Source organism: Corvus brachyrhynchos, unplaced genomic scaffold (genome assembly GCF_000691975.1).
Source record: "Corvus brachyrhynchos isolate BGI_N302 unplaced genomic scaffold, ASM69197v1 scaffold18, whole genome shotgun sequence".
NCBI classification, from domain to species: Eukaryota; Metazoa; Chordata; class Aves; order Passeriformes; family Corvidae; genus Corvus; species Corvus brachyrhynchos.
Window position 1 is genome coordinate 4,060,642 of NW_008246064.1, and position 15,254 is coordinate 4,075,895.

The 15,254-nt window shown below is 35.5% G+C and overlaps 1 protein-coding gene across 1 annotated transcript in view; it reads left to right on the top strand.

Moving 5' to 3' along the window:
- The window catches only part of LOC103623985 (sodium channel protein type 5 subunit alpha-like), a 35,048-nt gene that overhangs the window by 14,198 nt on the left and 5,596 nt on the right, over positions 1–15,254 (top strand). The window contains 13 exon segments of the mRNA XM_017746803.1: positions 273–375; positions 741–970; positions 1,094–1,246; positions 1,539–1,892; positions 2,642–3,094; positions 4,360–4,479; positions 4,897–5,011; positions 5,661–5,815; positions 7,579–7,752; positions 9,227–9,364; positions 11,556–11,810; positions 12,718–12,771; positions 13,681–13,822. Of these exon segments, the coding sequence (XP_017602292.1) occupies positions 273–375; positions 741–970; positions 1,094–1,246; positions 1,539–1,892; positions 2,642–3,094; positions 4,360–4,479; positions 4,897–5,011; positions 5,661–5,815; positions 7,579–7,752; positions 9,227–9,364; positions 11,556–11,810; positions 12,718–12,771; positions 13,681–13,822 (2,446 nt within the window).

The window sequence follows — 15,254 nt, forward strand, 5'->3', positions numbered from 1 at the left end:
TATAACTGCTAATTAAATATCTTCAGAAGGAAACAACTTCTTGGAAAATTGCACTGGTTTTGATGAAATGTCCTTTGCCTTCAAACACCTGATAGTGTTAATTTTTTTCTGTTTTATGTTCTTTCAGCAAGTTAAAGCTTCACTGTAATGTGTGTTTGAAAAGGCATATTTATCTCATGCTGGATATAATTTTTGTATTGTGATTTGTATTCTAATTATTGTACCTTCATGTTCTCGTGTTGTATTATCTTCTGCTGTCTTTCTAACCAAAGAGGCAGATCCTGCTGTCCTATGAGGTGTCAATGGATGCTCTCAATGATCCTGTCCGCAGACAGAGGTTAATGAGTGCAGCCACAATTCTTACTGATAATTCAAGTAAGTCATTCTTTCCTCTTTTTCCAGTGGTGATTGTGTAACTTGACCTAAGAGATCAAACTGTCACAAACAGCATTATTTTAAAAGCCACTAGGCGAAATTATGCTGCAAAATGTAAATTTCAGTAAAATAAATATTCTCGTATCTCATGTAACTCGCAATTACCAAGGGCAAGTTTTGCCTGACCTTTATTAGTCTGTGATTAGTTTGTGCAGAATGAGCTAAACAATTTTTTTCAATTATGCCATTCTGCTCATGTGAGATTGACTTTTCTTTTCCATCTTTTCAATGACTGATTGTCTTTTTCTTTGGTTGGTTATATTCTACAAAGGATTATTCATATGTCACTTTCCTTTGTCTGCCAGAGTCAAAACTGAACTGTCCTACATTTTGGAAAAATTTCCCTCAGAAGTATCTAATTTGGAATTGTTGTCCATTCTGGAGAGCAGTCAAAGAGAAGATGAAATTAATAATTTTGAATCCATTTGTTGATCTCTTAATCATGGTCTGCATTATCTTGAATACCTTATTCCTGGCTATGGAGTACCCTGGCATGGAACCAGATTACCAACAGCTGATTTCTCTAAGTGACCAGGTAAGTTAGGTCTATGTTAGAGTGAAAATGGAGTTATAACCCTGTATTTATACTGGGACACTCCCGTAAGGACGCAGACTTTTTCAGTGACTTTTTTTCTGAATCTCATTTTTGTCCTTCCAGGTCTTCACCCTGATTTTTACTGTAGAAATGATCTTGAAAATCATTGCTCTAGATCCTTACTACTATTTCCAGCACAAGTGGAATGTTTTTGATAGCGTGGTTGTTTTGATTGGCCTAGCGAGCTTTGGAACAAATCTGTCACCTTTCAGGCTGGTAATTATTTATAATTTCTTAAAAGTACATGTGTTGTATAGTGAAATGCCCTCATATTATGTTACTGATGAGTATGTTAAATCTGTTTTCTTTGTTGGTAAATAGTAAGACAACATGAGCTTTTAACTGGAGTGATTTTAATGGCATCAAAACAATCAAAAGGTCTTCTTCAGGGAAAAAATGATGATATTACTGCAGTAAAGACATGGTAAATGCAGGGTCTGATTTTCATGTGTGCTCTGCTACCTAGGCTCTTTTTAACTTTTTTTTTTTCCTTGTCTTTTATTTACAGCTCAGGATCTTCAAATTGGCAAAGTCCTGGCCAGCCTTAAGTACTCTTATGAAAATAATTCTTAACTCATTTGGTGCGCTGAGTAACCTCACTCTGGTTTTGGCAATCACTGTATTTATTTTTGCTATAGTAGGAATGCAGATTTTGGGTACTGATTATGACACAAAATACTATAAAATAAACACCAGTAAAAATTTACGCTGGCATATGAAGGATTTTAGTCATTCAATCCTGATTGTATTCCGAATATTATGTGGAGAATGGATTGAAACTATGTGGGAATGCATGGAAGTGGCTGGAGAAAGGAAATGTCTCATCATCTTCTTGCTTGTCCTGGTGCTAGGAAACCTGGTGGTGAGTTTCAAGTCAATTTTCAGTCCCTACTGAATGCATACAGTTACTTTGGTTTTTTTGGAGGCAAACTTTACTGTTTGAAAAGTATTCACTTGTTTCTCTTTTCTGGGTGTCACTTGACATCTGGTTTTGTTCTGTCTCCTTTTTTCCCTTTTCCCCTGTCTTTTTCTTTCTCACACCAGACACAGAAGCAAAATAAAATTATTCCTTCTAGCCAGGGTATAGAAGTGCAGAGCTTATGATAATTTGGTGTCAGATGTCTTCTTCTTTTTTATTGATGGGACCAAATAACCAAACTGTTCAGTGCTTTTAATGCTTAACAAGTTGCCCTCATGTTATCAAAATTTTACAATACCCAGATTTTTGGGTTTACACTAGATCATTCGAATGTAAATATACAGGGAGACAAAATCTTTTTCATCTGCTTGCTTTGTTGGTTTATACCAGATCCTTTTTGTTGGTGATGTAGTTAAAATTCATCTTTGCCTGCTGTTTTTCTACATGTCTGCCTCCTCATACACTATGGACATCAGAGCATGTGAAAATAGATTTGATATACCCAAACTTTCCCTTCCTTCCTTTTTTTTCTCCTGCCATTCCTTCCAGGAGGAGCCATCTCAAGCTGTAACAATAGTCCAGCATGATAGTAAATAATTTCATTGTAGTGGTTAATGAAAGCAAGTCTGAGGGTCTCTGAAGTGTCTTTTCTGTTAGCAATAGCGTCTCCAACTTACTTTAACTATTTTAAGGTGCTCAACCTGTTCATTGCCTTGCTGCTGAGTTCGTTCAACACTGATGACCAAGAGGGACAAGAGGGGCCTGGAGAAGGGACTAAATATCAGATTGCCATTGCACAAATTTGCAAGAGCCTGAAGGCTGTGAAAGACAGAATTTGGGATTACTGCTGCAAAAGAATGAGAGGAAGCCTCAGAAGAAGAGACAAAAAAAAGGCTTTGGCAGAAGTTTCTGGGAAAGGCATAGAGGTTACTAATTATGCCATGACAGATGTCAGAAAATATATAGACAACAGCTGCTTTGACATAGAGTGTTACCATGTGGAAGACAGTTCCTCAGTAGCAAGGAAATATGAAGAAATTTTGACTAGCCACAGTACCTGTGTTCCCATTACAGCAGCAGAGACTTACACCAACGAAGGTGATAATGGGCACATTTTACACACAGCTGTAGAATACAGAAAACAGGTAAGGAATATTGATATTTGAAAAATTATTATGACTTGCATCTGTAAATACAATCTCAAGGGCTTAACAGTAAATATTACACTTTCTGTCATTTCTGCAGTTTTACATTCTTTGTTCTTCTAGTATAAGGGATACAAAACAGTCTTGGTTATTCAATGTTACGTTGAATATTCACTTTTTCATCATTCTCCTCAATGATATCCATAATTCTGCTTTTGACTGTTTTGTTTCCATTTACTAGTGTCAATTGAGAAATGAAGTTTGATCAAGACAGACATTCTTTCTTTTTGTCTCTTTGCCTTACACCTGGATTTTTTGGAAGGCAGGCCTCTTGTGTTGATTATATGTTGCTTCTCAGTTGCACGGAATCCAAAGGGAATGTAAACAGAAGCTACAACTTAAAAAAATAAATTCTTAGGATTGTTTGTTTTTTTTAATCACCTGTTCACCTGCATGGTACTTTTGACTCCCCTTTATATCTCTTGATTTTGTTGTGTTGGTCAGGATAAAGCTCAAGTCTTTCTGCGTGTGAGCGAGGTGTTTTTACTGCCATGACAGCTGTACAGAGGCATTTAGGGATACTGGAGATATTTCAGGTGTCTGTCACACCCACACGAGATGGTCAAATAAGGCCCAGGAGCTATAGTAACTCTTTTCACAGAATCACAGAATTGTTAGGATTGGAGGGATCTCTTTTTGGACGGATTAGCACAGGGTCAGTGTCTAGGTGGACTGCTAGGATCCATTTTGTATAGTTTTGGTTCTATCAGGAAGCATCATCAGTGGAATATCTTCGGACAAGTTCTCAAAGAGGCAAAAAATTGCTGATGACCTTAGAATCATCTGTGGCTATTTCAAATATCTTGCCTGTAAGCATTTGATGACAGAAATTCATTCCCTGCTGCAGTGGAATCTGGTATTTCTTGGGATTTGTAGTGGCAAAAGGACTGAGAACTGATTCTGATCACTTAGAACTTCTGCCTATAACTGGAAGCATCATTCTTTTACAAGGATTTTAGGAAAACCGTTCAATTTTTTACAAAAATAAAAACTTGCTAGTGAAAGATTCTCTGCCCATGGCAAAGGGGTTGAAGTTACATGATCTTTAAGGTCCCTTCCAACCCAAACACCCAAGTCATTCTGTGATTATATGGGTCTAAACTTCAAGGATGTCTTACATTCTATTAAATCATTTTGCCTTTTAAGAATGACTATTAGGAAAAAAAAGAAGTGGAAAATCAACTGATTTACGTTATTTCGTGCAGGGAGACAGATTAAGACACAGAGAACAGTGGCAGAATTCAAAAAGCTTCAATCAGAGTTCTGGGACTTCTGAAAATGTAAATGTTTTCACAGTAACACCCCCAAAGAAAGAGCAACAAAAGGTAATTACAACTTTTATCATTTTATGGAATATGCTGGGCCTTCCCATTTTCAAGACTTTTGAGACATGGTTTGTATCTCTAAAAATAGATTGGCCTGATGAAATCAAGAGTTTTCTCTAAAATTGTAGCATAATATAACCTTTTCTAAACATTTCCCTTCCTGCAAATCCAGCATAGATGACTAAAAGGAACCAAGAAACTTGTTAAGTTAAATCAATGGAAGCAAGGGTAGGGATTGGCTTTTTCTGTCCTATTCTTTGTAACTTATTTTGGTAGTTCAGCAACATTAAGATAATTTATACACAGCAAATTTCTTTTGGTGGGGGAGAGGAGATGATAATTTTCATTTCTTTTAGGTTTGGTAACCTTATTAATGAAAAGCAAATAAATTCTTTTCTTTCTCCTTCTCCTGTCCAGAAATATCATGGTGTCCGTAGCTTTTCTGAAGCCAGCACTGTGGATCCAGTTGTTCTTCTGGAAATGTTTTCCCAAACTAAAAACTCACAGCTGCCTAAGGACTGCTTTGCAGAAAGTAGGAATCTTTTTTTTTTGATGTTGCACTAACGCCAAATGAACCAGTGTTCACAGATATCCATTTGGAACGTGTCCAGATTAGCAGGAACTGTTTGCCTGCTCATCCCAGTGTGGATATCTGCCTTTGATTATCTGAACATCTCCTTATACTCTGTTGACTCTCATGGTTCAATCCTACTGCCTTTACAGATTAATGAAGAGTATTTCTGGTGCAGAGCAGTGAACAGAGAGTCCAGTTGTAATGTCTCTGCAATGCAATAAAGTGAATCAGTAAAAATAATAATTTACCTAGCTACTAATTAGGTAGTATCTATCTCTTTTCAAAAGAAAAGAAAAGAAAAAAATGCAGAAATAAACACATTTTTAAAGAAGAAAAGGCTTCTTTTGTGCCCACAAGCCTCACTGCAGCAGGGCACAAGAAGTTGTCTGTTATTCCATGTATGTGCTTTATTAAAAGAGATTATTTTGGCATAAAAATTTTGTCTTTTCTTTGGCTTCAGATCATTTCAACAACAGCATCACCTCATAGATAAAAGAGCACATTCTTCCTATAATCTGTAGAAGCCCTTTTTTAGATGTTTTGTACTTTCTAGATCCATATCTCAACATTTTCCATTGAACCAATATGCTGTTCTCTCTCTTTTCAGGTTGTGTTGAGAGTTTCCCATGTTGTGTAGTGGATGTCACAAAGTTTCCAGGCAGAACTTGGTGGAACTTTAGAAAAACCTGCTACAGAATCGTTAACCATAGTGGTTTTGAATATTTTATGGTTTTTATGATAGTATTGAGCAGTGCAGCACTGGTAAATTTCATTTAATTTCTCAACTTTTGAATTAATTTTTGTCAGTAAAGGAACAGTATTGGATTGATTTCTTCTGCTATGACATTCCTTTCCCCGGGGAGAGACAAGAGTGTAATAAATGTAACCCTTAGAAGTCATAATACTTTCCTCCACTTGGATTAAACACATGGATTTAAATATATGGAATCATAGTTCTTCATTGAACATAGTTCTTTACATTTTGTGTTAATTACAAGGCTAAACCAGAGTCTGAAATTACTTAGGAAAGCTTGAAAAAAATAAGAGCACTTCTAAATTTGTAAAGCAAGCTGGCTGCTCAGTAAAAATGTAAATTGAAAATCATCCAAACATTATGATCAGAAGCTAAAAGTGAAGGTGGCTGTGAACTGGTAGTGAGGTAATGTTTCATTACTACTCTCATCATATCCATTTCTCCTGAAGAATAAGGGAAGATTTATTTGATTTGAAAGTATATTCACTGTCTACTGAAAGTAACTTGTTAAATAAAACATTTTATAGTGCAGAAGGAACATAACCAAATAGTCTGAAGGTGGTCTGTGTGGTAGATGTCAGAATTTCCAGATAAAGTCAGGTCTGTGAACATTACATTCAGATTGTTCTCTGAACCATAGATTTGAACTGTCTGCTTGAAAATTCCCCTGACAAAACCTCCAGGGGAACTCCCTGGGATTCCAGTGAGGGCTCCTCTGTGTTCATAGGGAACCAAACTGAAGTAAGGAAGGAAACTGAGTTATTTTTAATGTATTGTATGATCCAACTAAGTTGAACAAAAAGTTAATTGGGTATGCAGGTGCAAAATAACAAAACAGTAACAATTTCTTGACAGCAAAGATGTCTTGCAGTGTTGAGAACTTTCCCATTTCTAAGATACACTTGTCCTCTTGCAAAAAGGGACTTGTCCATTTTGTGCTTGTTTATCAATTTTAATGATATGAAATTTTCTGAACCAGCTAAAATGAAGGGGCACCAGACCATCACTCATGTCCATGGCTTGTAGTGAAATTAAATGAGATGGTGATCACAGAAAGAATGCTCAGAAAAGCAGGGGAGAAGTGGATGAAAGATAAAATACAGACATTTGGAAAGGGTTGGTGAGGAAATAATGAGAGGTGTTAAAAGGAATTTGGAATAGATTGGCAGGATAAAAACTTTAAAATAAATTAGCAAGGCAGCAAATACTTTAAACATAAGCAAGCACCGATGTGAACAACAGCAATCAGTGAAACATTTTCCTAAAACCTTAAGGTCAAGGTTTAGGTGAAAAAACATGCAACTTCAGGATTGAGCAGTTGCAGATGAGGTGTTTGTCAAATTTTTCCATACCTGTATTACAACTCTGCAGGCTGGCTCAAGATGACTCATTTGGAAGGTCAGAGTCTGACAGACACTGGTCAATGGATTCAAGTCAATATTTTTTTGTGAATAATTTTAGATCAGCCCCTTCAAAATTATCAACTATCTTGAGAAGCCAAAATTTTTTAGCCACAATTGACCCTCGTCAGACATTTTTTGAAGTGTTGAACATAAAAACCTGAAAGTATGGGATTTTTCCAATGTGAAAATGAGATTGTACTTATTTTAAAAAATTAGTTTTCTGCTTTTAAGTATAAAACTAAGTGATGGTTGTCCATAATTTAATATGAAATGGTTATAATAAGCCATACTGTGTATTCTTGTACAATTAAAAAATAATCTTCTGTAAAATTACTGACTTGTTTTAAAACTGAACTCTGAAATTCCAGGCATTTGAAGATATTTACTTGCAGAAGAGGAAAAAAGTGAAAATTATCCTAGATTATGCTGATAAGATATTTACCTACACCTTTTTTATGGAGATGCTTCTGAAATGGGTAGCTTTTGGTTTGCACAGTTATTTCACAAATTCCTGGTGTTTGCTTGACTTCGTCATTGTGTGTGTAAGTATTATACTCAGCTTGACGTACATTTTGATTTTTGATATTTTCTATCTAGAGAACTACATGTAATTTCTGATTATGAATAATACAAGTGTAAAAGACAGTTTCCAAAAGCTGAAAAACCTTCAACTCAAAGAGGCTTTAGGACAAATTTAAGTGGAAATTCTCAGCAATATTCAAGAAGTTGCTGAAGAAACTTTTATTAGGTATCACTATCACTGAGAATCTTGATGGCTCTAAAAACCTTTTCAATTGTAGAGAGAGAGTTCAATTAGTGATCAGAAATAAAATTAGAATAAATTGATTAAGACAATAGAGAATGCAAAGCTACTGACTGTTCTGGCCTAGATGATCTGAAAGGCCCCTTCCAACCCAAACCATTACATGATTCTGTGATTTTGGTATTTAGAAACAGAAAAAAGAAAGAGTTGCTTCCTTGAAGGAGAAGAAATTTAGATGATAAAGACAGTTGAAAAGTATGGTTGGAAAAATCATTTACCAGTGAGTTAAAGATAGGGAAATACTTTGTATAGCCCTAAAGAGAAATGCTGGAATCACCAAGAGATAAGTGCAGTGTTCAATACATATACATTTACTCTGAATGTAGAAAATGTTAAATATTATAATCTTGCTGTATAAAAATGAAACATTTTTGCTGGTCAACATCACACTGGGACAGTTCTGAAGTTCAATATTTTTAAATAAGGAAATCTAAACAGGTGACTTGTAGGATCAGAGTGGCTTTTGATAGCCTCAGGGTAGTCAGAATTGAAAGTTGTATTGAAAGAATTGAAAGTATTAGGAAATTTCAACACAGACATCTAATATTATGACTATTTGTAAAGAACATACAGCATGACTTCAGCAGTTACAGTTTTCTAATATAAATAACAGTCCAAAACAGAGGATAAGCATGGAAATATCCAATGGCTGAACAATGAGATGACAAATTTAAATAGGGGACGAGACAAATCATGAACAGTGAAAAAAAAATCTTTATTATTGAAACAACTTCTTAATGTTTTCGTTTAATTTTCTCTCTTAAAAAAACTTAAAATGAACCAGAAGTCTTTTTACAAATATTTTTTTGTTTCCACATCACCATCCTAAGTTATGATAACAAATTACTGTATGCACTGTTGAGAATAACTATGTAGAAAATGGGAATATTTTATTTGGAAAAACTGTTCTGGTCTGGTAATGTATGAAAGTATCACAGTTACCAATTTGATTGTAATACTAGTATTAAAAAAATTTATATGAACTGTTTAAAAAAAATCAGAATTAATTCCATTTTTTTAATATATATTAGAAAAGAATGAAGTAAAATTATATTGTGATAATTTTGAATGTGTATTTTCCTAATTTGACTTAGTGGTGAAAGATACTCTAATCTTAGGATTGTCTACTAATATAAATAAAACAAAATTTTGTATGCCATTTAATGATCCCAGTTCCAATTCAATGAACACAGCTGTCCTTTGTTTCCTGGGGACGAAATTCTGTTTCTGAAGACTCATCATCTTGTTCCTCTGGGACCACCCTGAAATCTCTCAGGACTTTTAGAGCACTGAGGCCTCTCCGAGCTCTGTCAAGATTTGAAGGGATAAAGGTAAAGATGTTGGGAGTCTGGGTGAATATTTTATAATAGCTGCTTTTGAAATTTCTGTGAAAATTAAAACTTGAGTGTCTGTTTTGGGACTTGATGGCATTAAGATGCTTCAGAATTACCGACTTACATCTTATGGTTGTTATTTTGAAATAACACCTAAGAATTTCACAGAAATTTATCAATACAAATAAATTAAAGAAATAAAATGATTATGTTCTACCAGAACATTATTACATATAATGATGTGAATAATGGAACATTTTTCCATATTCCTGATTTCAGTGTAAAGGGCAGAACAAACCAAACAAGAATTCCATTAGACTTGTAGCTTTCTGAAACCTGTTCTTGTTTTATTTTAGACATGGAAAAATTTCATCCAGTGTATTTGGAAAATTCTTCTGAATAAATAAATAAATGTGCTTGAAATAATAGGAACTATTTTTAATTACTTGTGAATAGATAAGAATCTATATACAGATTATTACAGAAAACAAACTGTAATATGGGAGAGAAAGCTATACTGTGAAAGTTGTAGCTTATCAGTCTTCATGACAAATGTAATGACCACGTTGTCCTTAATTTTTTTTCATTTTCTGAGGCAAGAAATTGGAAACTGGGAAAATGGATTAATTAAATCATGGCTTCAGTGGAAATTATTCACTTATGAAACATCTTCTTGTAATTCCCGTTATTCAGACTGCTATGCTTATGTCAACTCACCTGACACATTGCTAGACAGGCTCATGTGCCACATTTGGGGTTCTCCAAGGTGGATCTGAAAGATAATAAACCTTTAAAACTACTAATAGCAGAGGAGCTTCTTTTAACTCCATTTTAAAAACTGCTCTGAGTGAACTGTCTATAATCTTTAAAGTCAGTGGGGAGAATTAAAAAATAGTATAATGCAAATCATCTCATCTGTGTTACATCACAGAATGTGAGGAGACACCGACTTCTGGCACTGGGAGGGACATAGAGAAAAACCTCCTGAAAGCCGGACTCAGTTAGAAAGAAGGACTCAGTTAGAAACAGCCAGAGTGAAGTTAGGAAGAGCACTTTTTACCTTTCAAACCTGATTATTTTTTATTATGAAATGGATGAGGGAGGGAAGAGCCATCTGTGGTCTCAGATACTGGTTATTCCTGGTTTGGATAGGTGAACTAGGAGCTAGGGAGGAATTTGCTGAAGTGCCAGGTCCAGTGTGCAGAGACCATCAGGATGAAGTTCAACTGGCAGCTGCCTATTGGTGGCTCAGAGGTAATTTCTGGGACAAATGTTACTTAATGGCTTAATTAACAACCGGGAGAATGTGGTAGAAATTGGCCCCAGCAAGTTCCCAGATGATGTGAAGTTGGGGCTGAGCAGATAATTAATAGACTGGGAGCAAGGCTGCTCAGCAATGAAAGCTGGACAGACTGGAGATATGGTCTGCAGAAACCTCAGGAAGTTCAGCAAAAGCAAAATCTTCCACCTGAGCTAGAATGACCACAGGTGACTGTGGGACTCTCAGTGAGCACCTTTGCAGAGAAGACCCGGGGGTGGACGGCAGGTTAAACATTTGTCACCAGAACAACAAAGATCTGCCACATCTTGGGCACGTTAAGGCAATTCTCTTGCTGATGTTTTTGCCACCTGTGAGACTGAATGTAGAGTGTTGTATTTATTTTGGGGGTCTCCAGGGTAAGGCAGATATTAACAAAGTGGAGAGTGTCCGGCAAAGGGCCACCAAGATGACCAGGGGACTGAAGAGGAGAAACTGAGAGAGCTTGTTGTCTGGAGAAGAGAAGGGTAAAGAAAGGATTGTTGTCCTCATACAAAACCCATCCAAAATAAAGGAGTGGGTTATTTATGACATTGTTGTAAATGCAGATCATGCAACCCATTCTGCTGTATCTGATTCTTAGGTCCCTTAGCTACTACAGACTCATAATCTTATGTATTTCTTTCACTCAAGGAGAATTCTGGTTGCCCTCTGTTTTACTTCCTCAAAAAAGGCAAGGCAAATACAAAAAAATTACCTGTTAAGACAAGCATGAGTTTGGGCCAAGGGCTGGTTGTACCTTTGTCATCTATTAGTCATTATATGGATGAAAATTCTCAATAGATACAGAAGCAGAAAAAATCAGTGGCTTTCTGGGGAAAGTGATCTACTGAATGCAAATAATTAATTACCTTCATTCATTTCATTCAGGTTGTTGTGAATGCCCTCTTCGGAGCCATCCCCTCAATCTTCAACGTTCTGCTCGTCTGTGTTGTCTTTTGGCTCCTCTTTAACGTTCTAGGAGTAAAATGGCTCGGAAACAGATTTTGGAAATGCATACTCAAAAAAGGAAATATTACTCTCATTAATAACAAAACTGATTGTATTTCCTACAATGGGACATGGACAAATAATGTTGTAAATTTTGACAATGTTGGCATGGGATACTTGGCTCTTCTCCAAGTGGTAAGTTCTACAAAAACATGCTCGGTTTTGTTTTCTCCAAGGAATGGGTTGAGCAGCCCAACCAAGGGACACTGCTATGCTTCTGTTTATCTCACTGAAACTTGGGATTTTTTAGCTTTCATGAATATTTTCCTTATCTACGAGCTGCTCAGTTCCTCCTAAAGAACTCTGGGACATATGCAGCCTTGTGTTAAAATCGAGAACTCTGCTTCATAGCTTTTCAATTTTGTTTTAAATTACAATTTTGTTTTAATTTTGATTAAGAAACTAAGCCTGAAATAGTCTGCGTGTTACTGTATTTGGAGTTGTTCTTGTTCTCTCTGGTTCAGAGTAGATAAGAAAGAAAACTCATGGACCAATTTATTTAGAATTCTATGTTTTCTTTTGTTGTAAGCGTCCTGAAGTGTTGGGATGCTAATTCACTAAGCTTCCTAATACCACAACAAAGGAGAGAAAGGCATTTTTTAAAAGTCTCTGTTATCCCTGTATCTTTTCTAGATGAAGGTCTTTGCTCTGGATCCTCCAAAGTGTTCGTTCTATGTTGAATAAAAATTTCAGAATGGAACCATCTGCTGTTCTCTTAGAAATTGTTTTTATGGTTTTAGGTTATATTTGCTAATTAAGCTGAAACTTTTTAGTGTTCCTTGGTTTTTTTTACAAAAATTTCAATTTAACAAGAGTAAGCTTTAAGACACATTTGACATGAATCACCTTTTTTTGTTTTCTTTTCAGAATTTTTTTTTTTCTCTTTATTAAACGCCAGTGAATCATACTTCCAAGAATATGTTTAGAATTGATGCATATTTTTTATAGCACATTGCTCATTTTTTCCACAACTATTAACACATTTATATCAGCAACAGCTATTTTTTTTTCTTAGTGATTATAAACTGCATTTTTTTTCCAGGCAACTTTTAAAGGTTGGATGGATATTATGTATGCAGCAGTAGATTCACGTGAGGTATGTCACAAAAATGAAATTTTAGTTATTTTCCCTTTCCTTCTTCCCTTTTCTATCTGTACAATTAATTTTTCAGCTTTGTTTGCAACATCAGGTCAAAAATACAAGTGGATGAGTGCATCAAACTACACGGTGAAACAATAATCCTTGGAGTACCAAGTATCTGAAACTTAGATAAAAGAAACTGATCACAGTAGAGTGACACCAAACAAAAAGAGGGCAAGATAATATAAAATTTTGCATAGGTCTGATGTGGAAACAGAATATGACTGTGCCTATGAAGCAAATTTTCTTCCTTTTAAAACATATGCAGTAGAATTGAAACAGCTTGCAGCTTTAGCAGTTATTTCAGAAGGTTTTCTTGCCTACATTTGACATCCTCACCATTTCTTCCCCATTTGCACGTGCTGTTTCTCACTCTCATACTAGTACAATGTGTTTTAACTCTTCTATGTTTAGTTGACTTCGCATTTTTTCTCACTCATTCCATCGCTGTACTCTTGACTGTAGTTAAATAGCTGCTAACTAACAATATTGTTCCTTGTATGGCTGGTTTAAACTGCTTCTTGCCTGGGATAGCATTCCAAAGGATGGAAGTTCACCATTAGGTACAGTCTGAGCTGTTTTTCTAATCATGGAATTCACAGGGTCCCTTCTGATTGGAACTGTTTATTTATTACTAAAAAATTTGCTAGAGCAGGATTTGTCTTTGTTTATATATTATCTTTACAAACCGTAACAAGATAGAACAATACAGTTCTACTTGTACATCTAGATAAAGATTAAATGTGTGGAAGTAATTTATCTCTCATTACAATAAAAAGACCTATAATAAATTGGAAATTATAAAGCTGTGATTATCTCATTTTTACCAACATTATTTTTCTGGTCTGATTTGTTTTTTAACAGATTGATCAACAGCCATTGTTTGAAGAACGCTTATCCATGTATGTGTTCTTTGTGGTTTTCATTATTTTTGGATCTTTCTTCATGCTGAACCTTTTCATTGGAGTGGTTATCAGCAATTTTAACCATCAAAGGAAAAAGATAAGTACTACATGAGCTAACTCAGAGTCTCTTGTAATGCCACTTTGATTAAGCGAATGCTGGTTTAACATCTAGATGTCTAACATTTTGAAATAACTATTTAGCTAGATAAATTTAAAATAATAACATTTCAAACCAAGTTTTGAAAACAGGAATCCCCTTTTCCTCAAGGCTTTTACCTGTAAATTCTGTTTTCGTGCTAAGTCCTTAATTTGTTCTAAGTAGAGAATGAGGAGGAAGGAGAGAGTAGCTTTAGAAATGAGAAGTCAAAAAAGTTACCTAGACTTTGCTACAGGAGAGTGGAATTCTTTTCTTCAGCTTTGAAGATTTGCTTTGGGAAACAGAATAACCCTTTTGCTGAGACTAAACACCTCACAAATGTGAGCGGGGTAATCAAGAGACACTCATGGAAGGACTAACCTCTGCTTTCCTGGTAAAGAACCTTGAAAAGGTCTTGTCAATCAGAACTTCTTCTAAAACTAGCTACATTTTTAAAAGTTCTTAATCTATAAAATAAACCTCTACAGATCAATTTACTGGGGTTTTGAAAAAATTCTGCATTGGGATCCAAGCCATGACCTCAGGAGGAGGTTGTGTAGAAATTTAAAGGCTGCTTAAAGCCCAAGAAGCACTGACTGCTTCCACTTTTCTCCTCATAGTTGTTATATTCCCTGTTCTTGTTATTCAGTAAGAAATGGAAAGCAAAATCTTGGAATGGAAAATGCAGCAAAGAAAAGCAATAATCATGCCTCCCTGGAATACTTCACCTTCCTTGTACCAAGCTTATTTATCAATTGAGTTCTGTCCTGGCTCATTTAAGGGCTTAAAGTATCCAGAGTATCAAGGGAAATTGTGTCTATTAATCCACTTGGAAGTCTTACAACAAATAAGCATCTTGCTCCTTGAAAAAATACCAAAAAAGCAGACCCCAACAGGAGGTTTACAATTTCAATGTTCCCCTTTGGAAGACAGAATCTCTACAGGAGCCATTTAGTATTTCCATAGGCTGACTTATACACCAAGTGTCAAAGCATTACTGCCTTTGGCAGAGAAAGATAGAAATAAAACCCACAAGAAATTCTTCTGTTCTCTGCATTTGGACAGAGAAAGGATGTGTAGGGATTGAGGAAAAGCAGTCCAACTTCACTGTAAGAATTTCCTTTTATAACAAAGTCCCAGTTACAATAATCCCAACAGATAAAAGGTTAAGTAGTTTATAAGCTTGAACATTTGCTAGAAGTTTATGTGGATGTAACACTTTTTTCTTTTCTTAGTACATGCTGTAACTGACTTTTTTTTTTTTTAATTTTTCTCTTTCATTTCTTTTCTTCTTTGGGATTTCCACTGATATTCCATATATTGAAGTTAAGTGGAATTTTTAAAGGTCTTGATGAAATGACGCACATGGTGGATGCCCTGCTGAACGTTGTAGACAT